The sequence below is a fragment of the Phyllostomus hastatus genome, unplaced genomic scaffold (assembly GCF_019186645.2).
Source record: "Phyllostomus hastatus isolate PE091 unplaced genomic scaffold, TTU_PhHast_1.1 phas_scaffold_216, whole genome shotgun sequence".
Taxonomy (NCBI): domain Eukaryota; kingdom Metazoa; phylum Chordata; class Mammalia; order Chiroptera; family Phyllostomidae; genus Phyllostomus; species Phyllostomus hastatus.
In genome coordinates, this window is record NW_025334018.1 from 5,260,722 (window position 1) to 5,287,356 (window position 26,635).

General features: G+C 44.5%; 1 protein-coding gene across 1 annotated transcript in view; it reads left to right on the forward strand.

Annotated features, from left to right (window-relative positions):
• Positions 1-24,901: 24,901 nt before the first annotated feature.
• SNX27 (sorting nexin 27) overlaps positions 24,902-26,635 on the forward strand; it is an 85,188-nt gene continuing 83,454 nt past the window's right edge. Inside the window, exon 1 of the mRNA XM_045816647.1 lies at positions 24,902-25,305. Within this exon, the coding sequence (XP_045672603.1) occupies positions 24,998-25,305 (308 nt within the window). The 5' untranslated portion in view covers positions 24,902-24,997. The remainder of the gene's footprint in view (positions 25,306-26,635) is intronic.

Below are 26,635 nucleotides of genomic sequence, written 5' to 3' on the forward strand. Positions count from 1 at the left end.
TGTGTAATTACAGTAAAAATCCCAATAGAGTCCCCTTAAAATTAGATATAATTTTTTTAAAATTCATCTGGAAAAATAAATAGGAGAGATGGGAAACTTTTTTTGAAGGCAGTTTAATTGGGAGGAGTATTATTAGCCTTGACAGGAGTAAAACATTATAAAACTTATACATCAGTTTAACACACTGGCTAGGCAAAACAGAGCCAATTTCATAGAAATATGTTTAAAGGACAAAGGGAGCATTGCAACCAATGGGGTAAAATGTTAAACACAAAAACCAAAAACCTCAAACCTCAAACCATACACCTAAAATAAATTCTGGTAAATTACATATTACAACTTAACTAGAAAAAACAGAAAATACAATTGAATATCAACTCTGAGAGAAGATCCATTCAGAATTTTAGTATTCTGAAGATCATGAAGGTATGTGTCAATTATATCTCAATAAAAAAATAAACTTCCCTGACCAGTGTGGCTCAGTTGGTTAAACATCATCTGGCAAAACAAAAGGCTGCCGGTTCAATTCCTGGTTAGGGCACATGCCTGGGTTCAGGGTTCAGTTCCCGGTCCAGGCACTTGCAAGAGGCAGCCGATCAATGTATCTCTCTCACATTAGTGTTTTTCTCCCTGTCTTTCTGCTTTCCTCCCCCTCTCTCTAAAAATAAATAAATACATTTTAGAAGAATTAATAATAAAAAATAAAGGTCATAAAGGAAAATATTTTAGTTCATAAAAATGTGAAATTTCTGCATTAAAAAACTAAAGAAAGCCAAAAGAATAAGGAATCAGTGGCAAATATGAGGAAGAGGGAACATTTTTATTGGAAAGCTCAAACAAATTGATAAAAATACTAAATTACTTCTAGATAACTGTCAAGATAAGAGTTCATATACTTTTTAAAAATATATACTTTGTTGATTATGCTATTACAGTTGTCCCATTACCCCCCTTCATTCCCTTCCACCTTGCACACCCTCTCCCACCACATTCCCCCCTTTAGTTCATGTCCATGTGTCATAAGTTTTTTAACTTCTACATTTCCCATACTATTCTTGCCCTCCTCCTGTCTATTTTCTACCTACCATCTATGCTATTTATTCTCCGTACCTTTTCCCCTCTCTCCTCCTCCCACTCCCCTGTTGCTAACCCTCCATGTGATCTCCATTTATGTGGTTCTGTTCCTGTTCTAGTTGTTTGCTTAGTTTCTTTTGGTTTTGTTTTAGGTATGGTTGTTAATAATTGTGAGTTTGCTGTCATTTTACTATACATGTTTTTTATCTTCTTTTTCTAAGATAAGTCCCTTTAACATTTCATATAATAAGGGCTTGGTGATGATGAACTCCTTTAACTTGACCTTATCTGAGAAGCACTTTATCTGCCCTTCCATTCTAAATGAAAGCTTTGCTGGATAGAGCAATCTTGGATGTAGATCCTTGCCTTTCATGACTTGGAATACTTCTTTCCAGCCCCTTCTTGCCTGCAAAGTCTCTTTTGAGAAATCAGCTGACAGTCTGATGGGAATTCCTTTGTAGGTTACCGTCTCCTTATCTCTTGCTGCTTCTAGGATTCTCTCCTTCATTTTTACCTTGGCTAATGTAATTATGATGTGCCTTGGTGTGTTCCTTCTTGGGTCCAACTTCTTTGGGACTCTCTGAGCTTTCTGGACTTCCTAGAAGTCTATTTCCTTTGCCAGAATGGGGAAGTTCTCCTTTATTATTCAAATAACTTTTCCACTTGTTGCTCTTCCTCTTCTTCTTCTGGTACCCCTATAATTCGGATGTTGGAACGTTTAAAGATGTCCTGGAGGTTCCTAAGCCTCTCATTTTTTTGAAATGTTTAAAAAAATGTAGTTCTTATTTCTTCATTCTTTTCTGATTGTATGTTTTTTCTTCCTTCTGGTCCACTCTATTGATGTGAGACCCAGCTTTCATTCTATCACTGTTGGTTCCCTGTGCATTTTTCTACATTTCACTTATTGTAGTCTTCAGTTTTTCACCTAATTTGTGACCAAAATCAACCACTTCTGTGAGCATCCTGATCACCAGTGCTTTGAAGTGTGCATCTGATAGGTTGGCTATCTCTCGGTCGCTTAAAAGTACTGACTCTAGGACTTTCATTCTGTTTGAGCCATCTTTTTTTTTTCCCCCTTTGGTCTGGTCGCGCCTGTTATGTATGAGGGGCGGAGCCTTAGGTGTTCACCAGGGCGGGGCACCTCAGTCGCTGGGTTGTGACATTGTATGTGGGTGCGGGATCCGAGAGGGAACAATGGTGCTTGCTCCACTCTCCATGGGACCTCAGTCCTTTCTGCCACTTTCCCTGAGCAAATTGGACCACTCTGGTGCCAGTTCTTGTGTGGGTGGGCTTGTGCACACCATGGGACTTTCCAAAAACCTCTCCTGTGAGGCTGGGAGTCTCTCCCTGCACCTCAACCCCCACAGGTGTTTTTAATCAGTGCCCCAGGGCTCTATTTCCCAGTGCTGTGATCCTGGGTTGCACACAGTGCCTTGCTTCACGATTGACACCTCGCTGGGTCTGCTGGTTGCCACCCCTTGGCCGGGGTCTGCCAGCTGCTGCTTGTGCACTCAAGGTCGGTCTGCTGTGGTCTTGAGCGCCCAAGATGCCTTACACACCCGGTCCCAACACTCTGCTCTCCGTGCCGTGACCCGTGCCCAGCTGCCCAACTCCGCCCCTTCTGCCAGTCTGGATGAACGTGTCTATTTTAACTTCTTGGTTGTCCAACTTCCATACAGTTCAATTTTCTGTCAGTTCTGGTTGTTATTCTGTTTCTAAATTGTTGTTGTCCCTATCTTGGTTGTGCGAGGAGGTACAGTGTGTCTACCTATGCCTCCATCTTGGCCGGAAGTTCCTCAAATTCATATACTTTTTTTCTGCACATATTTATTAAGCGCCTACTCTGTACAGGCTGCTCTGCCTTGGACTGAGGATTTAGGTAGTGTTATGACAGTGAGCGAGACATGTGTGGTCCTGCCTTTGGGGCCTTTGCATTAGGTGGAATAAAGTAGGTTGCAAGCCATATGACCCAGCAATTCCATTTCTGGGTATTTATCCAAAGAAAATGAAAACACTAATTTGAAAAAATATATGTAGCCCTATGATCACTGCAGCATTATTTACAATAGCCAAGATATGGAAGCAACCTAGGTGTCCATCAACGGTTGACTGGAAAAAGAAGATGTTGTATCTATACACAATGGAATGTTATTCAGCAATAAAAAAGTGAAATCTGCCATTTGCAACAACATGGATGGACCTAGAGTATATAATCCTAAGTGAAATAAGTCAGAGACAAATACCATATGATTTTACCTATATGTGGAATCTAAAAAAACAAAACAAAACAAAACAGAAACAGACTCCTAGATACAGAGAACACACTGATGTTTGCCACTAGGGAAGGGATGAGAGGATGGGTAAAAAGGTAAAGTGGCCCTGGCTGGTGTAGCTCAGTGGATTGAGTGCCAGCCTGCAAACCAAAGGTTTACCTGTTCGATTCCCAGTCAGGGCACATGCCTGGGTTGTGGGCCAGGTTCCCAGTAGGGACGCAGGAGAGGCAACCACGCATTGATGTTTCTCTCCCTCTCTTTCTCCTTCCTTTCCACTGTCTCTCCACTCTCTCTAAAAATGAATAAATAAAATCTTTTTTAAAAAGGGTGAAGGGGATTAAGAGGTACAACATAGTCAATAACATAGTAACTTTGTACAGTGATAGATGGTCACTAAACTTATTGCGGGATCACTTAACAGGGTTTATAAATGTGGAATCACTGTCATACACCTGAAACTAGTAAGTAAAATATTGTATGTCAACTACATTTTAATAAAGTAAAATTATTTAATTTTCAAACTGCTGGAATAAGAAGCCAATGACTGTATTTATATAAATCAATAACATATTTTAGAAAGAGGGAAGGAAGGAAGGAAGGGAAAGAAAGAAAGAAAGAAAGAAAGAAAGAAAGAAAGAAAGAAAGAAAGAAAGAAAGAAAGAAAGAAAGAAAGAAAAAGGAAGAAAGAGAAAGGCAGGCATCTAACTGCTAACCACGTTAATGAGTCGGGATGTGTTTTTCTGTTCGATTTTTGTTTCCTTTATTCTTCATTTTCCAAATTCACTCCAGGGTTCACTCTCCTCTTTCCTGCAGGGCTGTGCTCCCACACTGTTCATGCTGGGATCACTTCTGTATTTGTATGTTTGCTGGTGTTCTGTCCTTCACCTGAAATGCCATTCTTTTTTGACCTATTCACCCATTAAATATTCATTGATAATTGATACAAGGGTATTGTGCTGCATGTAGAAAGATAATGTTCATGAAAACACTTTGTAAAGGGCTTCACAGATGTTAGTAGTTATTGTTAGGAAGAAACAAAGAAGAGGGGGAGGAGGAAAGGAGAAAAAAACCCTCTTATTTGCACAATATTGTGCCAGGTGCTAGGGCAGGTCAGGATGGAAAAATATAGAACGACACTTGCTGGTGTGTCTCAGCTGGCTGGAGCATCATCCCGTACACCAAAAGGTGGAGGTTCAATTCCTGGTCAGAGCGCTTATGGGAGGCAACCAATTGATGTTTCTTTCTCATATCAATGTTTCTTTCTCTCCCTTCTCTCTCTAAAAATCAATAAACATATTTTTAAAAAATTTTAAAGAAAAATATAGAACTGTGTTGCAGCCCTCTAGCAGCTTGCAATCTTGTCAGGTGGGTGGGAGGAAAATACCACCAGGTAGAATAGGTGAATGACAATGTAGCATGTAAAATGCTAACAGGAAAGAGGCAAAGAGTGCTGTCAGAGGAGGTCAGAGGAAGGCGGGGAGGACCAGGAGCTCTAATTAGGCCCTGAAGGGTTTGGGCAGGTCAGCCTAAGGAGATGGAGAAAACGGTGGTATGTGTGGAGGACAGTGAGCCCAGCTGAAGAATTCTGCTGGAAAGCGGTGGGAAGTTACGGGGAGGGGGAGACGAAAAAGGTGGGCCTTGCCAGGGGAGTCTGGACTCTAATCTTGAAAGCAGCAGGTCTCCAGCGGAGTGTTTTGAAACTAGTATGTAAGTTTCAGGGGGCAGGGATTGTCCTTGCCTGTCTTGCTCAACACTGCATCCTTAGTACATAGAAGAATGGTACCTGGCACACAGTAAATGCTCAAAAATATTAGTTGAAAGGAGGAATTAATGAATCATAGGAGTGACATGATAAACTAAGAAGGCTAATCAAAAGAGGAGGATAGTATATACTGAAAAAAAAAACAAAGGCTATGGACAAAGAGACGATTTTAAAGAGTTAATAGGCTGTTAGGATGCTTCTAGGTAAGAAGTAATGAGGCACTGAGCTAGGGTAATGGCCACTGGACTTGAAAGTAAAGGGCTGGTGTGAGAGTTGTTTAGAAAGAACAGATAGGCTTTTGTGAGTGACCAATTGGATGTAGGAGATGGAGAGAAAAGTATGAAAAATAACATCAAAGAAAGTTACTCATGCTTGGTGTGCAGGGTGGAGGGGAATGAAGGGGGAGTAATGGGACAACTGTAATAGCACAATCAATAAAATATATTTAAAAAAAAGACAGCTTGAATTCCTCTTCCAGGAAGCCTCCCCAGAATTCCCAAGCCTGTGGTGTGTGTTTCCTTTCTGAACTCAACTAACACAAATAATTTGTTTCACTCTGTTTTAGGATGCAATAGTTTTAACACAATCAAGGCACTGCATATTTTTCTCCCTAACTAGGTTGCAAGCATTTAAAGGTCAGGGTGCCCGGCACTAGTACTGCCACAAAGAGCATGCTCAGTAAGCCCTCATTGTTTTAGAACAAACCCATATTTTTCTTTGCTGAAGAGGGTACTTACCTCTGTTTCTTTTTAGGAATTGTCCTAATCTACTCAGTTTGTTCCAGAAAGTGAGGAAGAGGCAGATCCTCAGTAGTAACATCCTCCCCTCGTAAGAGTCAAATGCCAACTATTAGCACTGCCATCAGCAATGAAGAATTTCGTTCAGTTAGTCATTCGTTCTTGCATTTAGTTAGCCATTCAACAATAGGGAGGTGGTGTAGCATTGAGCTTACAGAGTCAGCATGGGCTTGGATCTTGCTTATAATCTTAGATCTGTCATTTACCACCCTTGCTGGTTTGGAAAAGTTATTTAATCTCTCTCCTCTTCAATGTCCACTTCCATAAAATGAAGGTAATAACGTCTCCCTAATAACAACACTTACTGTGTACTTACAGTGTGCCAGGCACTGCCATTTAATTCCCATTCACGGATGTGGAAATTAATACCTGGAGCGAGTAAGGGTGCACAGGTAGGAAGCACAGAAGAAACAGGGCCTGGTCACAGGTAACCCAGTCCCAGAGCCTGGGACCTCACTCTCAGTGCCATGACCCTTAATCTCACAGGGGTGGCGATGGTCAACACAGAGCCATGTGTGAGGGTTTACATACAGCATGTCTGGCACACAGCAGACGCCGACAATGCTAATTATTGGTAGGAAATATTTTCAAGCATCTAATTTGTTAAAGGAATGTAAAGAGAAAAAGCTACAGACTCCACCCTCAAGTTGTGCCTTCTGATAGTGCCAACAAATATTTGTAGGCCAAGAGAAAACGATCGTAGATTATTACTGCTAAGAGAAACCTTAGAGAGCATCCAATTCCACTCCCTCACTTTACAGATGAAAACACTGGGGCCCAAAAGTGAGGATGAGAGGACCAGTTACTCAGGATTGAAGCTTGGGCACGAATCTAGATCTCCTACACTGCAGAGGTGCGTTGTTGGCACGAGAAGGTGTTCAAAAAGGCAAAGAGATGGTCCTTACCCAAGGCCTGTGTGGACTGCTAAGGCAGCTCTCCCTGGGAAGCAGAAGACGGAGGGGCCACTGACTGATGGAGAGAAGCCCACCATTCCGCCAGAAACCCTCGGCTCACCTGCCTTACCCAGTCTGTCACACTTTAGAGCCATTGTGTCTCTAAATTTCAAGTGACAACTGCCTCTTCCTCTCCCTTCCCTGTTTTCTCAGGAGGACGAGGGGGCTCCATTCCAGGCTACTTCTCTAACTAGGGTATATCCTCAGCTACAAGACTTAATCTCTTTGATCCTTGTGTTCCTTCTCTTAGAAAAAAAATAGCCAAAATATGGGGTTGGATAAGGTCTCTTTCAGCTCTAAAATGACTTGGGTCTGGGGGGGGGGCAAGTGTGGGGGAACCTAACTTATACCTTTAGCAAATTAGATGCTCAAAAATATTTCCAACCAATAATTAGCATTGCCAGTGTCTGCTGTGTCCCGGACATGCTGTATGTGACCCTCACACAGGCTCTGTGTTGACCATCGCCACCCCTGTGAGGTTATAGGTCACAGTGTTGAGAGTGAAGCTCTGGGACTGCGTTGCCTAAGACCGGAGCACATTTAGTCAGCCAGTGAACCTGAAAACAAGAGGGTTTTTAAAAATTTGCTAAGAACTACTGCACCACAGGTTGCAGCCACAAGAGGGCAGCAGGCCCTCAAGCACCTGGCCAGGTGGCCAAGCGGCCCCAAAAAGACAAGAAGGCTCTCTTCTCACACCTGGCCTGGGTCCCTGGAGTTTTCCTGTTGTCAGTCACAAACTCACTTTTTCTTCTTCTTTTTTAAAGATTCTATTTATTTAGTGAGAGGGGAAGGGAGGGAGAAAGAGAGGGAAAGAAACATCAATGTGTGGTTGCCTCTCACATGTGCCCTGACTGGGAATCAAACTGAGAACCCTTTGGTTCACAGGCTGGCACTCAAGCCACTGAGCTACACCAGCCAGGGCCACAAACTCAATTCTTTGGCAAAGGGCAGCCAAGCCAGGTTGGGTGGGTTGAGACAGGGAAGCAGTTTTGTAAATTAAGTCTAGTACCAGAAAGGTAAAAGACCAGAACTAAAAAGAAATTGGATTGTAGGAGAGTAAATATGTTATGAAAAAAATTGAAAAATATATCCCTGTCTTAGTTTAAGTTGCCTACAGGCAGGCTGAGAGATTATTTTAAAAACTCATTTGTAAGCCTCCTGTGTTAGACTGGCGTTTCCTAGAGTTCCTTGACAAGTTTCAGTTCATTTTGCTCCTGTTTAATAAGCCCTTGCTCTGGAGAGAATTGGTTCTGGAAGTTTCCAGAAAGCTCAGACAAGCCATATGCTAATTTTTTTTCCCTGGAGAGGATGAAATAACCAGAATTATCATATATTTACTGAGTGAAGAGCAGCAGCCTGGGCACCTTAAGGGGTATGAAAGGAAGGAGAGGGGGCTCAGTGAGGGTGGGAAGGAGGGCTGGCCGCAGGCCTGGCTCATCCTGCCGTGATGAGACGGAGTGCGCCCTTCACCTCTCCCAGCCCCGTTCCCTCCTCTATCAAATGTCAGGCTCCTCAGAGTTCTAATCAGTAAACACCACATTTCAGGTCACACAATGGCCCAAAGGTTCCAGGTGACCTGTCCAAGGGCCTTTTCTAATAAAAAAAAACAACCTTGATTGCTTGAGAAGACAGTTTCCATTAGTAGATTATAATCTTGCAAAAGATCTGGAACACGCATAGAACAAAGACTTTATGTAGAAAGATGTAGTGACTCACCAGCAAGAAAGCTAGAGCTTCACTCCGTTTTGCCCCTCTCCCCCAGGGCCATGGAGAGGTGATGATTGGGATTAAGCTGCTCACTGTCTTACCCCTCGGCCCCATTTCTGGACCTCTTGACACATTGCCAGTTGTTTGCAAAACACACCATTAACTTCCTTACCTCTCTGCCTTTGTATATGCTGTTCCCTCTGCCTGGAATTGTTTCCCCTGCCTTACCCTTCTAGCAAGCTCTTGCTCATCCTTCAAAACCCACTCAGATGACACTGTTTGGTGAAGTCTTCCCCCTAAAGTTAATTATTACTCATCAGTGCTCCCAAAGCAGCTGGTACAAAACTTACCACACTGTAGAGTAACTGTTTTCTCATCTGCCTCTCCCCCCAGACCCAAGAATTCCTAAAGAGCAGGGGCTGAGGTTTTATCTTGTGTCCCCAGGGCCAGCCCAGTGCCTGGCCCGTGGTGGGTACTAAGTGAATGCCGCCTGGACAAAAATGGATTCCTTTTTCTGTAAACAGCAGGGTGTTTTGCAAGGTGATTGACCAGGATCACTGAACAAAAGAAAATCGTTTCTGGCGGGAGCCCTGGGGCTCTTGCCTCGTGTCAGAAATTGAAAGTGAGTGCCTGGTTGCCAACATGCAGTGTTTGTGCATTGGAGGCCACACATCATTCTCGTTGGACACCATCTGCCCAGACTCTGTTTTAATCACCGAAGGTCAAATGTAAGGAGAAACTTGGAGATAGTGTGACTAACCCTAGGATGTAAATTCAGGGGAGTGCTGGGTGTTCCATGTTAAAGATATTTATAACCCATGATATCATTTGGAATAGACTGGAATGAGGAGATTAAATATGAATAGAGACCCCTGATTTCAAGTTTATGTGAAAGAACTCTGCACTGGGCGCCAAACATGGGCAGGGGGGACTTTGGTAGCTTCAGATGGAGTGACCTGGCCCACGGAACAGGGGTGCTGGTGTTGGACACACAGTTGCCACTTCTCTGCACAGCTCCTCACAGCTTTGCCTCATTTGCAAACATCTGAGGGATCGGTAAATATTAGTACATATGTGTTGTCAGTAAATAGACTTTGCAAAAGCTGCCAACACCCGCTGGTGCTTGTGCTTCTCTCTGGCTCTTAGTCTCCTGTCTGCCTCCTTGCCCCCAGGGCTCATGGCATGGAAGTGGGAGAGCCAGCTGTACTGAAAGAGGACTAGGAAACTGTGTTGCCACCCTTCAAGGGCAGGCAGGTTCATGGTGTTCGTGCAGATGGAAAAATATTCACAGAGCTGTTGGGATATCTGGGATGCCTTTATTCACGGGTGGGCGAGGCATGCATGCTGGAAGCTGTGAGTTTATCTGCATGTGTCATGTCGTGACCCCTGCACCCCAGTGTGGCACCCATTGTGACACTGGTCCCCTTGTGTGTCTCTCTCTCATCATCATCGCCCCCAGCAGGGAGTCCCTACCTCTTTAAGTACTAGAGGGGAACAAAGCTGGCAAACTGCCAGAACATTACATAACATAATTCTGCATATGCAAGCCCACTTTATGTTATGGGAAGAGTTTATCAGACCCATCTTGAGGTGGTGAGAACACTGGTTATCAGGCCCCTCCCAGGCTATGGAAACACTGCTTCCCTGAGCTACCCAGACACCTGCTTGAGGAAGCCAGACTGCCTCCACTTACCCTATAGAAACAAAGACAACTGCAGGTAACCTTCAAGAGGAATGTCACTGGGAGTGGCAGTTGATTCTATTCTGCGCAGAGGGTTCCTTTGCAGGGCATTTTGGGGGGTGGAATGTCTTGCTCTGCACTTTGGTCAAAACAATCATGGTGTTACAGAATAGACCAGTGGAGGGGGAGGTGCACAATATACTATTACCGAATGGACCCACCCTTGTGCTCCAGGGGTCCCCCACCCTGTACTAGTTTCACCTTGCCTGCCACCAGGGAAAGATGTCTCTCAATGCCAGGGATTGGTGAAAGGAAAGGGATTATTTCTTTAAAGAGTTATACAAACTTAAGAGTGATAACTTAATGTCTTCATTGAGATCCCACAGTCTTTTAGAATACCCACAAACACACAGTCCTTCATTTCCCCTCTGCCCAGTTCAGGGTACTGTATCTCTCTAAAAAGAAGTAGAAGTCCAAGGTTCTTCTCTGCCCAAGCCATGTGGTACCAAAAATATGCTGCATGGTCCCAAAAAGATCCTCGGTTCTTCTCTGCCCAAGCTGCGTGGTCCCCAAAAAGACAACGTGTGAGTGCTGCACCTGGGTTTAAATCCCAGCGCCTATCTTCCTCTGCTGCACTGTAACAGAACACACAGCAAGGGGGGCCTGGGACGATATACTATTATTTAAAAAGTCCCCAGGTCCATCATGTCCGCCACCCTAGGAAAGATGTCTCTCAATGCCAGAGATTTGTGAAAAGGAAAGGAAATGTTTATTTAATGCTATACAAACTTAAAGTAGTGACCTAATGTCTTCACCAAAATCTCAAAGTCCCTTAAAACACCCCTAAACACACACAGTCCTTCCTTCCTTCCCCCCTTTGCCCAGTCCAGAGTACCGTATCTCAGGAAAGGAAATAGAAGTCCATGGCTCAGGCAGTCCTCTGGTTCTTCTCAGTTAGTCCTCCATCTCTACTGGGAGACCTCCCTGGGTTCCTGGCAACCTCAGCTGAGTCGCCGGGACCTCTGCTAAAACCAGGTGGTGGTTCCCCTTCTAAAGCTGTGGGGGTCCCCACTCTGTCCAGGCCGCGTGGTTCTCCCTCTCTCAGGGCTGCGGGAAGGGAGAGTCCCCACTCTGTTAAGGCCACGTGGTTCTCCCTCAATGGCTGCCGTGTCTGGGTTTAAATCCCCTGCGCCAATCTTCTTCTGCAGCCCCATTTCCGACTCCTCCTACACTTGGGCACACTTGCCCTCAATCTGCTGTCTTCTCCAGCTTTTCTGGTCGCCATTGTGGGTCTGGGCAGGTGTCACCCCATGTCATGGAGCCAATCTTCTCCCAGCTCCCACGCAGGCACTGTAACTCAGGGGACCTGCCTCCCAGGTCCCATCTTGGGGGGGAGGTCCCTTTCCATCCCCCTGGCCTTGAGCATGGCCATAGCTATTTAGCATATCTAAGTGACCAGCCAAAGGCTATAGGTATGCTAAATGACCATGCCATGGATTAGCTGCAAAGCTGCCCTACATGTTCTTGCTCTGTGTGCCCCTTCCCCCAACTCACACCTGTGGGGAAAGGGGTGAAGACACCTTAAAATCTCCTGGACACCTTGAGTTCTGGACCCCATTTCAAATGCCTATTTGGGATCCCCCCTCTTGGCTGCACCCTGTAACAGCACCATTTCCGCCTCCTCCCATAATTGGCCACAGCTGCCAGCATTACTGTATTTTTTTTTCCAGCTTACTGGAAAAATTACTGGGCTGCCATAGTAAGTCCCGGTGTAGGAGGGTGCAGCCAGGGGGCCCCCCAAAGAAGGATTCATAATGGGGTCCAGAACCCAAGGTGTCCAGGAAATATTAGAAAGATATATATAGGATGTCCTCACCCTCCACCACAGGTGTGAGTTGGGGGAAGGGACACATGGAGCAGGGCCATTCAGAACTGTTTTGCATAGCAACAGCTTTGCAGCCAACCTCTGGCCTGGTCATTTAACACATCTATAACCTTTAACTGGTTGCATAGATATGTTAAATAGCTGTGGCCGTGCTCTGAGCCAGGGGAATGGAAGGAACTTCCCCCCCAAGATGTAACTGGGAGGCAACTCCTCCTAGTTACAGCGCCTGCGTGAGAGCTTGGAGATGACTGGCTCCACGACATGGGGCCACCCCTGCCCAGACTCATGATGGCAGCCCAGTAAAGCTGGAAGGATATGGGAGTGCTGGCAAGTGTAGCCAATTGTGGGAGGAGTCGGAAATGGGGCTGCACAGGAAGACTGGTGCAGGGATTTAAACCCGGACTTGGCAGCCATTGAAGAGAAGTACATGGCTGCAGCTACCCATTGTGCACAGAGGACTGTGTGGCTGTGGCAGTGAGGAGAACCACAAGCTTTTGGCAGAGTGGGGACCCAACACCCCCCCACCCCCCCGCAGCCATGAGAGGAATCACCATGCAGCTTTGGCAAAGAATCACCACACAGCTTCAGCAGAGAATCACCACGCGGCTTCAGCGGAGAACCACCACTCGGCTTTAGCTGGAGATCCCGGCAACACAGCTGATGGTGCCGGAAACCAAGGGAGGCCTACCAGCCGAGCATGGATTACTGGGAAGAACTGGGGACTGCCTGAGCCATGAACTTCTATTTTCCTGAGATACGGTACCCCAGACTGGGCAAAGGGGGGAAGGAAGGACTGTGTGTGTGTGGGTGTTTTAAGGGACTTTGGGATTTTGATGAAGACATTAAGTCATTACTCTTAAGTCTGTATAACTTGAATAAATAATTTCTTTCCTTTTCACCAATCTCTAACATGGAGAGCTATAATTCTCTGGCTTAGGGAAAGGTGAACCTAGTCCAGGGGGACCCCAGGAAAAAGGGGGATCAATTCAGTAGCATTGTGGGACCCTCTTCCCTGGTGGCCAATCAGGGAAATCATGGGATACCACATGTGCAGTAGCTTTAAAGTAATACTATTACTTGTACATGTGCAATAAAAGCCCACTGAAACTAGCCAGGAAGGATCTGCTCTATAAGAATAGAGTCCCCCCCAGCCCATGAGGTCAATGTCTGCTTGGAGTTGGCCTGCTCCCATGTTCTCTGCTATAAACTCCGGGTGTTTGGTTCAATTCTTTGTCCCGATTACCAAGAACCTGGTTACCTGTGCCCACCTGTGACGCCGGCAGGTGTGGCCCTGTGGTGTGGAGCCAATCATCTCCAAGCTCTTACACAGGCTCTGTAACCAGGGGGAGTTGCCTCCCAGTCACATCCTGGGTTGAAGTCACTCCCATTCCCTTGACTCAGAGCATGGCCACAGCTGTTTAACATATCCACGAAACCAGTTAAAGGTTATAGATATGTTAAATGACCATTGTAGACGTTATCTGCGAAACTGTTGCTATTCAAAAACAACTGTCAATGGCCCTGCTCCATGCATCCCATCCTCCAGCTGACTTGTGGGGGTGAGGACATCATATATATATATATATATATATATATATATATATATATATATATATATATATATATACACACACATATATATATACATATATATATATTTATATATATATATATGAAATTAGAATATATGAAATTTCTAATATATGAATATTAGAAATATATATATATTTCTAATATTTCCTGGACACCAAGTTCTGAATCCCATTCCAAATCCCTATTTGGGCGCCCCCCTTGGCTGCACCCTGTTACAATGGGTTTAAGGAGCAAGCGGGAGATGGCACACGCCTGGGAAAGAAGTGACAGCTGAGGCTGGAAGGAGTTACCATCCACAAGTTAACGTGGATGAAAGTTTGACGTTATAGTTACTGGAACCGTAAGTTTATATTGTACACTTTTCAAGTTTAGCACCATTCCTTTTCACTATATCTGAAATAGCCTCACTGTTTAATTTAATTTTTTTGTGGTGATGAAATTTTCACAACGTGAAATCATTTTAACCAATTTTAAGAGTACAATTCTATAGCATTAAGTACATTCACACTGTTGTGTGACCATCATTGTCATCTGTCTCCAGAACTTTTTCATATTCTCCAACTGAAACCCTGTCCCTATTAAACAACAACTACCCATTTCCTCCTCCTCCCAGCCCCCCACAACCACCATTCTACTTTCTGTATGAATCTGACTACTCCAGGAACCTCATGTAGAAGGAACACAATATTTGTCCTTCTGTGGCCAACTCATTTCACTTAACATAATGTCTTTTCAAGGTCCATCCATGCTATAGCATTTGCCTCACTGTTGTCTAATTAAAATATTTTCATAAGTGTGCCCTTCAGAATCTTATTTCTTGAAGTATCTCCACAGATACATGAAGTAGGTGTCACCATCTCTAGGCTATAGTTGGAGAAACCAAGTTGAAGAAAAGTAAGTGCATCAGATACAATTGGCTGCTTAATCCAAATTTATCCTCCCTGTACCCCCTCCCCCCGAACCCCTTCTTTCTTTTGGAAGAGCCCCAGTTTTGTTTTTGATTCACTGGTGAGCTATGCACATAGGGAAATGGCTACTCTTAGCTTGAGGAGTGTTGATTAGTTTGAATCAACCATAGTGATTTCAGTTCCTTTGTCAATGACTGGTTTAGAGGATCAGCAGGGGGTACACTTTTGATGCATGAGACATGAGAGAAGACTGATGCAAGGCTTCTAAAAAGGGTTTCTCACTAAAAACCTTCTGCACAGCTAAAGAAAGCATCAACAAACTGGAAAGGGAGCCAACTGTATGGGAAAACATAGTTGCCATTGATACCTCAGAAAGGGTTTGATCTCCAAAATATATAAAGAACTCACATGACTCCACTCCAGGAAGACAAACAATCCAATTAAAAAATGGGCAAAAGACCTGAACAGACAGTTCTCCAAGGAGGACATACATATGGCCCAGAGACATATGAAAAGATGCTCAGCATCACTAGCCATTATAGAGATGCAAATTAAAACCACAATGAGATACCACTTCACACCAGTCAGAATGGCCATTGTTAAGAAATCAACAAACAAGTGCTGTCGAGGCTGTGGAGAAAAGGGAACTTTAATACGCTGTTGGTGGGAATGCAGACTGGTACAGCCACTGTGGAAAACAGCATGGAATTTCCTCAAAAAATTAAAGATGGAACTGCCTTTTGATCCAGTGATCCCACTGCTGGGCCTATACTTTAAGAATCCTGTATCATTAATTCAAAAGAATCTATGCACCCCAATGTTCATAGCAGTGTTATTTACAATAGCCAAGTGCTGGAAAAAGCCTAAGTGCCCATCAGCAAATGAATGGATAAAAAAACTGTGGTACATTTACACAATGAAATACTAGCAGCAGAAAGAAGGAACTCCTACCTTTCACAACAGCATGGATGGATCTGGAGAGCATTATGCACAGTGAAAGAAAAATACCATATGATCTCACCTGTAAGTGGAACCTAATCCACAAAACAAATAAGCAAAATAGTACCAGAGATTTGGAAATAAAAAACAAACTGACAGTGACCTGAGGGGCAGGGGGAGGAGGATAATGGGGGAAAGAAGAGGAAGGGGCAAGCAAAGGAACACGAATAGAGGGCTCATGGGCATGGATAATGGGAGTAGGGGGTCTGGGGTAGGGGTGAGTAATAGGGAAAAAGGCAGAACAACTGTAACTGAACAACAATAAATTAAAAAAGAAAATAGAATAAAAATAAAAAGGGTTTCTCTGCTTTTACAAACAGACACAAGAAGAAACTTGTTATTTCCTGCTTTTCAATGTGGTGGCCGTGTGTGGGTGATGCCTGGATCTCAGCAGCCACCTCGCCGCCATGAGAAGAACTATCCAAACAACCCAAATAATACAGTGAAGATGGCAGAGGATAGAGATGGAAGAAATCTGGATCCTTTATGGTATGAACGAGTTGGTGAATTAACTAACTCTGGAATGCCCACTTTTAATCTTGCTACTTATGTGAGATCATAATTTCCTTATTGTTTAAAATGCTTCTGAATTTTCTGTACTTGCAGCCAAACGCATATTAAAAGACACATTAAGAATTAAAGCTAAACAGGAACCAATGCAGAGGATCCAAGTCTCCCACCTCTTTCCACTGGATGATGCTAATGACATGGAATCCCTATTTTTTTTTTTTGTCATGAGTAGATCTCATATAGTAGATCTCCCAACCTACTGCATTGTTTCTGAACTGTTAGCTCTGAGAGGTAACTTCTAGGACAAGACCCATGGAAAACTGAGTTTGATTTTGAGGGGAAAAAGGTGGGCATGGAGAAAAATGAAGAGTGATACAGATGACTCACAGAGGGACAATTGCCTAGGGATTCACAACTGGAAGGAGAGTGAAAAACATCAGTTGGGAATGGCCCTTTGAAACATGACAGCAAAGTGTAGAGGAAGGGAGTGACAGAAAAAAGCCAGCCAGTGTAGTTGTAAGAGCCAGAGATCCTCTTCCCAAGGGGAAACCCAGCCAAAGTCAGAGAAGTGGTGTGTGGCCAAGTGCGAGACAAGGACGTGAGATGCAGATGATGAGATGAAGGGCTTTGAAATTCTACAACTACAGAATGCTGATAGGAAACTGACATAATTATAACTACACACTAAGCAGATATAAATGCTCACTTAGGTTAAACCTGTGGTAGATTATACTAGCTATTCTTTTTTAAAAATTAATTTATTGATTGATTTTGAGGTGAATATTTGCTGTTCCACTTATTTATGCATTCATTGGTTGCTTCCTGTGTGTGTCCTCACTGGAGATCGAACCTACAACTTTGGCACAGTGGGATGATGCCATAACCAACTGAGCCACGCAGCCAAGGCTATAGAAGCTATTCTTTTTAAAAATGTTTTATTGATTATGCTACTACAATTGTCCCATTTTTTTCTCCCTTTTATGCCCCTCTGCCCTGCACCTACCCCCCTCCAGCATTCCCTGCCCCCCTTAGTTCATGTCCATGGGTCATACATATAAGCTCTTCGGCTTCTCCATTTCCTATTCTATTCTTACCTGCCCCCTGTCTATTTTGTGCCTACGATTTATGCTTCTTATTCCCTGTACCTTGTCCCCCTCTTCTCCTCCTCCTCCCCACTGATATCCCTCCATGTGATCTCCATTTCTGTGATTCTGTTCTTGTTCTAGTTGTTTGATTAGTTTGTTTTTGTTTTTATTTAGGTTCAGTTGTTGAGAGTTGTGAGTTTGTTGTCATTTTACTGTTCATAGTTTTTGATCTTCTATTTCTTAGGTAAGTCCCTTTAGCATTTCATATAATAAGAGCTTGGTGATGATGAACTCCTTTAACTTGACCTTATCTGGGAAGCACTTTATCTGCCCTCCCATTCTAAATGATAGCTTTGCTGGATACAGGAATCTTGGATGTAAGTCCCTGCCTTTCATGATTTTGAATACTTCTCTCCAGTCCCTTCTTGCCTGCAAGGTTTCTTTTGAGAAATCAGCTGATAGCCTTATGGGAACTTCTTTGTAGGTAACTCCTTTCTTCTTCCTGCTTTTAAGATTCTCTCATCTTTAATCTTGGGTAATTTAATTATGATGTGCCTTGGTGTGTTCCTTTTGGGATCTAACTTCTTTCGAACTCTGGGCTTCCTGGACTTCCTGGAAGTCTATTTCCTTTACCAGATTGGGGAACTTTTCCTTCATTATTTGTTTGAATAGCTTTTCCATTTCTTGTTCTTCCTCTTCTCATTCTGGCACCCCTATGATTCAGATGTTGGAGTGTTTGAGGTTGTCCCTGAGGTTCCTAAGTATCTCTTCTTTTTTTTTTAATTCTTGTTTCTTCATTGTGTTCCAGTTGGTGTTTATTTCTTCCTTTTGTTTGAAATCATTGATTTGAGTACTGGTTTCCTTCTCTTCACTGCTGGTTCCCTGTATATTTTCCTTTATTTCACTCTGTGTAGCCTTCATTTCTTCCTTCATTTTGTTATTGAGCTCAATCAATTCTGTGAGCATCCTGATTACCCTGTTTTGAACTCTGCATCTGATAGGTTGTCTATCTCTTCATCACTTAGTTCTATTTTTGGAGCTTTGATCTGTTCTTTCATTTGGGCCATAGTTCTTTGTGTTGGCACACCTGTTACATATAAGGGGTGGAGCCTTAGGTATTCACCAGGGCAGGGCAACTCACATCATTGTGTTGTGGCGTTGTCTGTGGGGGAGGGGCCAGAGAGGGAACAATGCTGCTTGCTCAGCTCTTGTCTCACTTTCTCTCACTTCCATTGCTTCCCACAAGCAGATTGTGCCCTTTCAGGTGCTGATTCACAGGTGGGTGGATTTGTGTATGTTTTAGGACCCTGTGGGCCTTTCCAACAGGCTCTCATGTGTGACTGGGAGTTTCTGTCACTGCAACCCCTACAGATACTTTACAGCCAGGGGTTTTGAGTCTTTAGGTCCCCATGCTGAAACCCTGGGTTTCCTGGTCTGTCTTACTCCCCAGTTTTTCCTTCTGGCTTATCTGCGAATGAATGTGGGATCATCCACGTGGTCCGCCGCCATGCCACATGTCCTCTCCATCCTGGCCACCAGTCTGGATGAATGTTTCTTTAATTCCTTGATTGTTGGAGTTCCATGCAAATGATTTTCTGGCAGTTCTGGTTGTTCTTTGTTTTTAGATTGGTTGTTATCCTTCTTTCAGTTGTGTGAGGAAGTGAAGTGTTTTCGCCTACACCTCCATCTTGGCCAGAGCCCTATAGCAGCTATTCTTTATAGTCTACCCAGCAAGCTTTCTTTTATGTATATGACCTTCTCTTGCATGGTGGTGTGGAGGGAGCTATTTCTTTATCAGCACAATGAGGGAATAGGTCTATATGTGATGTTTATTTAATAAGTATTATTAAAAGTTAGGTGCTATGCATTATGTTAGGTGTTTTCCACATAACTCATTTGATCCCCACAATGTTCCTATGCAGCAGGTGTTATTAGCCACTTTATGGTCCTTTGCAGGACTAACATCCTGTTGGCATTTGTTGAACTCCTTCCCTTGTGCTTCTCATACACTTGGAAGGCACAAGTCACACGTGTCAAGTTCCTCATTTTCAAGACGCTTATGCTGAGATTGGAAAAGTAAAACTATTGAGTTGTTATGGTCTAAATGGAGTGGCACTGACCATAACTGCAATAGAAGTTACATTCGTTTTGTATTGCCATGTAGCAAACTACTACCAATTTAGCAGCTTAAAACAACACACACTGATTATCTCAGTGTCTGTGGGTCAGGAGTCTGGGCTCAGTTTTGTTTTGTTTTGTTTTTTAATCCTCACCCAAGGATATATTTATTGACTTTAGAGAGAGAGGAAGGGGTGGGGTGGGGAGGAGAAGGAGAAAAAGTGAGAGAAACATCTATCGCCTCCTGTATGCACCCCAACTGTGGATCAAACCCACAACCTTGTACCTTGACTGCAGTTGAACCCATGACCTTTTGGTGTGTGGGATGGTGTTCCAACCAACTGAGTTGCCTGGCTAGGGCTAGGTTCAGTTTAGCTGGGCTGTCTGCAGGGTCTCACAATCCTGCAATCAAGGTGTTGGCTGAGCTGTGTTTCTTAGTGGAGCCCAGTATCCTCCTCCAAGTTCATGTGTTTTGGGGCAGAATTTCTTGCAGGTGTAGGACTGAGGGTCCTACTTTCTTGCTGTCAGCTGGGGGCAACTCTCAGTTGCTGGAGGCTTCTCCATAGGCGTTCACATGGCAGCTTTCTTTCTAAAGGCCAGCAGGAGACTCTCTTGCTCCATTCTGCTAGGGAGTGTAATATAATGCGACTGTAATCATGTGAGTGACACATCATCACCTTTGCCATGTTCTATTGCCTAGAAGCAAGTCACAAGTCTTGCCCAGACTCAAGGGAGGAGATTACACATGACATGCCTGAGGGTTTGTTGGGGGGTGTCACTGGAAGGTGTATTTGCTGAAGGAATTTAGAAAAGAGGAATGTCAGAGTGAAGTAGAATCCTCATGGGAGGCTTTACGTACAGGCTTTTAAAGCTAGAGTTTAAAGAATGAGTAGAATTTAGACCAGCAAAGAGTGAATGAGAGGAGACAAGACATCTAGAACCAAAGGACATGAGCAAAGGTGCAGGGAGGGAGTTCTCACCTAAATAATTCCTACACAAAAAGGCCATTGAAACCTGCTGACTTCATACATGACAAAGGGTAGGAGAAACTTTTTTCTTTAACTGAAAGGAAGCTTCGTAATGGAGATAGTCTTGGCCTGGTGTCAAAAGATTTGGGTTCAAGGTTCGGTTGTGCTACTAACTAGCAGTATGATTGGGGCCTGCTGGTTATCTGAGCCTAGCTTCTTGTGAATGCTTCTATCTACATGTTATTGTGAGGACTAAATAAGCTCCTGGATGGGACATGCTCTGCTAACTCTCCAGGTTCTATTTCCAAAAGCAGCTTCACCACCTTCCAAGACCTCCCTCTCTCTGGGTCTCCCAGCTCTCTGACCCCTCTTTCACCTGACCCATTTTCTCTTAAAGTCTCCTCAATGGAGGGAGGGGGCATTCTCTGGGATCTGGCCTTGGCATTCCTGTCATCTCACTACACACTCTGCCTTGGGACTCTCATCTGCCCTGCATATAACCCAGAGCCAATGGCTCTCAGATTCTATGTTCTGGCCCATTCCCCTTTCTCCCATGTGTCTGACCCATTGCTGATTTCGTCTTGGATCTCCTGTAGGACCCTCAAATCCAACATACCCAAAACTGAACTCATTATCCTCTTAGCAAACCTCTTCCTCTTCCTTTCCAGGCCTGGTCTTGGGGAAACCACAGATCAAGTCAGGAATTGTCTGACATTTCTTTCCTCTCCACCCTCATGCCTGAGATCTAAGTGGTGGCTATGTCCTTTCTCTCCAGGAATTCCCCTCCCATCACTACTGCCCTAGTTTGAATCTCATCAATTCTCATCTGAATCACTGCAATTGCTTCTTAACTGGTCTTTCTATCTAATTTTGTTCTCCAAGTTTACTGCAGAATGAACTTTCTGAAGCACAAATTTGATAATACCGCTGTTTTGCTTAAAAGTATTTAGAAGTGCCTAATAGGAATGAAATTCAAACTCCTAGGCATGATATTGAATATCTTCAGATCTGATTCTTGCCCACCTCCCCGTCCACTCCCCTGCCCACTTCCTCCCATTCCTGTTGCTCCAGTCCTACTGAACCACTTGCTATTTTCACCCCACATCACATTGTTCCACATCTCAGTGTGAATACACTGTTCCCCTTGTCAGAAATGCCCTTCTACCACTATCCTTCTCTGCCTTACTAACTCTTCTCATTGATGATTACTCAGCCTAGCTGTTTCACCTTGAAGACCCCTCCTAAGCACACTCTTAGTCACTTATGGAGGCTTCTATCACAGTTCTCATTACTCAGGAGTGCCAAGGTCTGTATTATAATTGCGTTTTTTCCTGCTGACTCTCTTGCTAGATTGTGAGTTCCCAAGACCCGTCACGATGTCTTCTTTTTTAAAAAAGCTTTTACTTTATCTATTTTTAGAAAGAGGGGGAGGGAGAGAGAAAGAGAAGGAGAGAAACATCAATGTGTTGTTGCCCCTTGTGCACCATCTACTGGGGATCTGGCCCACAACCCAGGCATGTGCCCTGACTGGGAATGGAACTGTTGACCCTTTGGTTCCCAGTCCAGCATTCAGCCCACTGAGCCACACCAGCCAGGGCTTACTTTCTGACATAGACACTCTGATCACCTTTTCTTCCAATCTGATCCTTTCTAAATGCTTTTATATATTTTATTTTTTGAATAGGCAACATATTCATCTGTCCAAACATTCAGAAATTACAAAAAATCTCCCTTCCACTTCATCCCATTTTCTGCTGTCCAGTTCTCTACCCCAGAGACAAAGTTACCAGTTTCTTGTTAATATTTCCACAGACACAAACATAACTATGGTCCCCCTTTCATACAAAGACAGTACCGTGTCCTACAGATTGTGCTGCACTTCCTTGTCACTTAATTACATACAGTATCCTTGTGGCCATTCCATTTCAGTACATAAACAGCTTCTTTATTCTTTATTTAGTTATTCCGTTTTTGTTGGGGATGTATCATAATTTAACCAATGAACATTGGTTCCTTCCAATCTTCTGTGAATACAAACAATACTGCAATTACTAACTTCACAAAAAGGTCATCTCGCACATGTGCAAGTGTGAGAGTAGGATGAACTCCTGAAAGTGGAACCCCTAGATTGAGAAGTATATGAATTCACTTACTGAATTTTTCAGACTGTAAGACACACCTAGGTTTTAGAGGAGGAAATTAGGGAAAAAAATTTTGAAGCAAAAAATGCGGTAAATATTTATAACATAAATAACATGGGCCGCCCCTGTGCCCCCACAGTGAGCCAGGTAAGCTGTGTTTGGACTATAAGACACACCCCCATTTTCCTCCCAAATTTGGGGGGGGGAGTGCTATAAGCCCAAAAAATACATTAAGTGTCACCATGTCACATTGCCCTTCTTGGAGTACGTAGATATCATCTTACTGATGTTTGAATCCCTAGATACTATTGGAAACCCTAAAACAGAGCAGGCATTCAGTACATTTTTGTCAAATACACAAATTTTAGTGGAAGCTCATTTTTTCCTTTTTCTGATGTTGTGCTTTAGTGGGTAAGTTCAAACCAAATGATTCATGTTCAACCAAAATGTCATTATTTTGGAGCACAATTCTTATTCCAACTTTTATTAATTCCCATATTTGTGGATTAATCAAAATCCTTCATTAGGTTGGTTATAAGGTCACATTAATTTTTATATTCTTTTTTAAAAATTTTATTTTTAAAGAGAGGGGAAGGGAGGGAGAAAGAGTGGGAGAGAAACATCAATGAGTGGTTGCCTCTCGTGTAGCCCCCACGGGGGGACCTGGCCCACAACTCAGGCATGTGCCCTGACTGGGAATGGAGCCAGTGACCCTTTGATTTGCAGTCCATGCTCAATCCACTGAGCAATTTTTATGTTCTAATATAATAACATTGAGTCCTCATCCCTCATTTTGTGAAATGCCTTAATTATTCTACTGTTTGTTGTTTTTTTTTCCCCTTTCCCTGAGCAATTCCTGAAAATCCTTCCATAGTTCACAAATTCTTTTCAGGGGGGCTTCTTGTTGTTTTTGTAAGTCATGAGACCTCTGTAAGTTAACTTTTACTGTCTTTTAACTTTGTATCCCTGTTGCTTCTTCTCGATTCATTGCTTATTGGCTGTGTGACCTCCCTATGCTTATCTATACATTTGTAAAATAGGGATGTTATTGGGTTGTGAGGATTAAATGAGATTACATATGTCAAAGGCTTAGTATAGTGTTTGGCACATGGTAATAATGAGGCAGATGGTCCTTCAAGGGTCTTTCATGCTTCTACCTATCTTCCTGGGAATGCCAAGAATTCAAGGCTTCTCTTTTCTAGGGTCATTGCTTAGGGTTGTGTTTATAGTGAGCAACTGAGGATGAAGTAATGTCTTCCTCCAGGGCAAAGAACAGGTTTGCTTACTTCATCCTATAAAAGGGCAGGCTCCCAAAGTTCAGTGTTCCTTAGCCATGACGCAAATCTACTAAGGGCAAAGCATTTATCTGAGCCCTTTGTGTCATCCCTGTGAAACTTTAGGGGCAAGAGGAATTGACACAAACATTCTGAAGGTTATGTTGCTTCTGGTGTTATGAGTCCTTTGTCTCTGCCCCAAGATTCTTGTGTCTTTTATCAACACCCATGAAACAGTAACAGACTAGTTTATTGGACTGCCACTAGGGTAAAATCAAATACCAGTCTTGAGTATTAATCCTTAAGATATTTACATTATTTTTGCACTTGCTCTTGCACTTCTTACTTGCTTTTCCCAGGCATTTTGGGCAGTATCTGTTAAGTTTGTGTTTGAGTAAGTAGTGAAAATACATGAATTGCTGCCATTTCCAAGTTATTCTACTATGGTGTTGGGGAAAACAAAATGAATTAGAAATAAAGGTAACTTCAAAAATCATTGCTCAAATGAAATTATATGGCTATTCTAATACCTAGTTTTAAATCACTGAGATCATAGGTCTTCTATATATCTTTTTTGTATATTTGGGGCATAGTTTTTATGTAGTTGCAATACAGGAAAAGAAAGTTGCACAAACATAACTGGTCCTTAGTTCCTGTTACGTAATAACTGGATGACTTTGGGCATTCTAAGGTTCAGTTTCCTAATGTAAGAATTAGAGAAACTAATTCGTGATCCAGTAGTCTCACGAGATTGATGGGGCCATGAAATAAAATAATGTATGTGAACAAGGTACTGAGCAAATCATTCGTTATAATTTACAATTGTACTGAATCACAGATGTTCACCTGTCCTAATATTATTGTTTTAGAGGCTATAAAATAAGGGGGGTGGGAAGGTGCACCACATCAACCGCTAAATCAGTCTGCCACACTCTCACCACCCAACAAATTGAACACCTAAGAATTTAAACGACAAACTACAACTTCCAGCAGGCGTTGCTCCAGAACCGCGTCAGGAAACCTCAGCTCCGCTGGCCCTGCACCCACCCGGCCCCCACGGTCCACGACTACATCTCCCAGGAGGCCCCACAGTGCACCGTCCACTTTCCCTCCGCCCCCTGCCTTCCCTTTACCCCTGCCGGCAGCTCCCCGGCCCACTCGCGGACCCAGCGGCCGGCGGAGCGTGAGCTGCCGAGAAGGGCCAGAGCGCACGAGGGGGGGGGGCAGTGGAGGCGTAGGGGGGCGGGGACACAGCTCGCCTGTTCCAAGATGGCGGACGAGGACGGGGAAGGGATTCACCCCTCAGCCCCTCACAGGAACGGAGGTGGCGGTGGTGGTGGGGGCTCTGGGCTCCACTGCGCCGGGAACGGTGGAGGAGGCGGTGGCCCACGGGTGGTGCGCATCGTCAAGTCCGAGTCCGGCTACGGCTTCAACGTGCGGGGCCAAGTGAGCGAGGGCGGGCAGCTGCGGAGCATCAACGGGGAGCTGTACGCGCCGCTGCAGCATGTGAGCGCTGTGCTGCCCGGGGGGGCGGCCGATCGCGCCGGGGTGCGCAAGGGGGACCGCATTCTGGAAGTGTGAGTATCCGGGGCTGCCCGCCGCCCCACCCCACCCGGTCCTGTCCCCTCTGCTTGTCCGCGCACGTCCCCTCTACCCCTGTCACCCTCAGGCCGCACCTCCCCCAACCCTGAACCTGCCCTCGGGACCCCGGCTGCCTCAGGCCTTGCACCGCCTGGGGCTGACCCTTTCACCTCCCACACCCCGGCCCTCCGCACCTCCCACCTCGCTCCCGTCAGTCTTCAGTGGTGTCTCTCTCTGCGCCCCTACTGCTGTTACCCCCGCCCGCAGTCCTTTGGCGTCTTTTCTACCCCTTTGCCTCCCCCTTGGGCATTTGGCTTACCGCTCCTCGCCGCCCCTCGCTTTGCTCTAGATAAACCTTCCGCTGCCCACTGACAGCACCTCCTTCCGACCCGTCCCCGTGTGTCATCCCCAAGTCCTCATCTGCAGCAGCAGAGTTGTTCCCCACCACCCCTTCAGCCCCTGGGGACCGTCCTCTACGCGCTGGCCCGAGTAGGCAGAACCTCCGGTGGTCTCCTGCTTTCCCTCCGGAAACCTCCACACTGCACTCCTTTTCTTTCCCTAGTTACCCTCTCCTTACGGTTAAGCACCCCCTATACATTTTTCTGTCCTTCAGCGTGCCCCTTTCCTCCCTCCCTTTTTGTATTCATTCTGCTAGTATACCTTCTTTGCAGACTCTTGCGGGGGTTTTTTGTTTTGTTTTGTTTTGTTTTGGTGGCGGCGGTGGTGGCGGTGGTGGTGGTGGTGGGGTCTTTGACACTGTAGTTTGTCTTCACAGTAGTCTCCATATTACACCATGATGTTGGATCTAGTGTCTTCATCACACCCCTCCGAGAGCATCCCTCTTGTCCCCTGTGTTCACTCCTGCGCCACACGCATACTTTTGTTTCAGTCTACAATTACAATCCCCGTTTGGGTCTTTGACCTCCCCACGTTTTTGGGCGTGCTGTTGCCATTCCATGTCCTACTCTATCCTCTTGTGGTCCCACGCCTGACTTTTATCCTGTTCTTTCTCGCCTCTGGGTAGCTTTTTCTTCCTGCCCGTCTTAGCTTCCTTCTGCTGCTATAATCCATCCTCTTGTCTACTCAGTCCCTACCCCTGTGTGCTCCTTCATCCTTACTTGCCCACTGCATCCCTTAACGCTGGGGCAAGATGCTGCCTTGTCTCTGGTTTCTGTGCAGACCTTCTCCACAACCTTCATCCAGGAGCTACATTTGTGTTTTTGTACATCGTATTAAAATGTACATAGTGACTGCTGGTTGGCTGGTAGGTGGTGTATGCTCTCATCATCTTCCTCTCAGTAGTCTTCAGTGTCACATCTCTCTCCT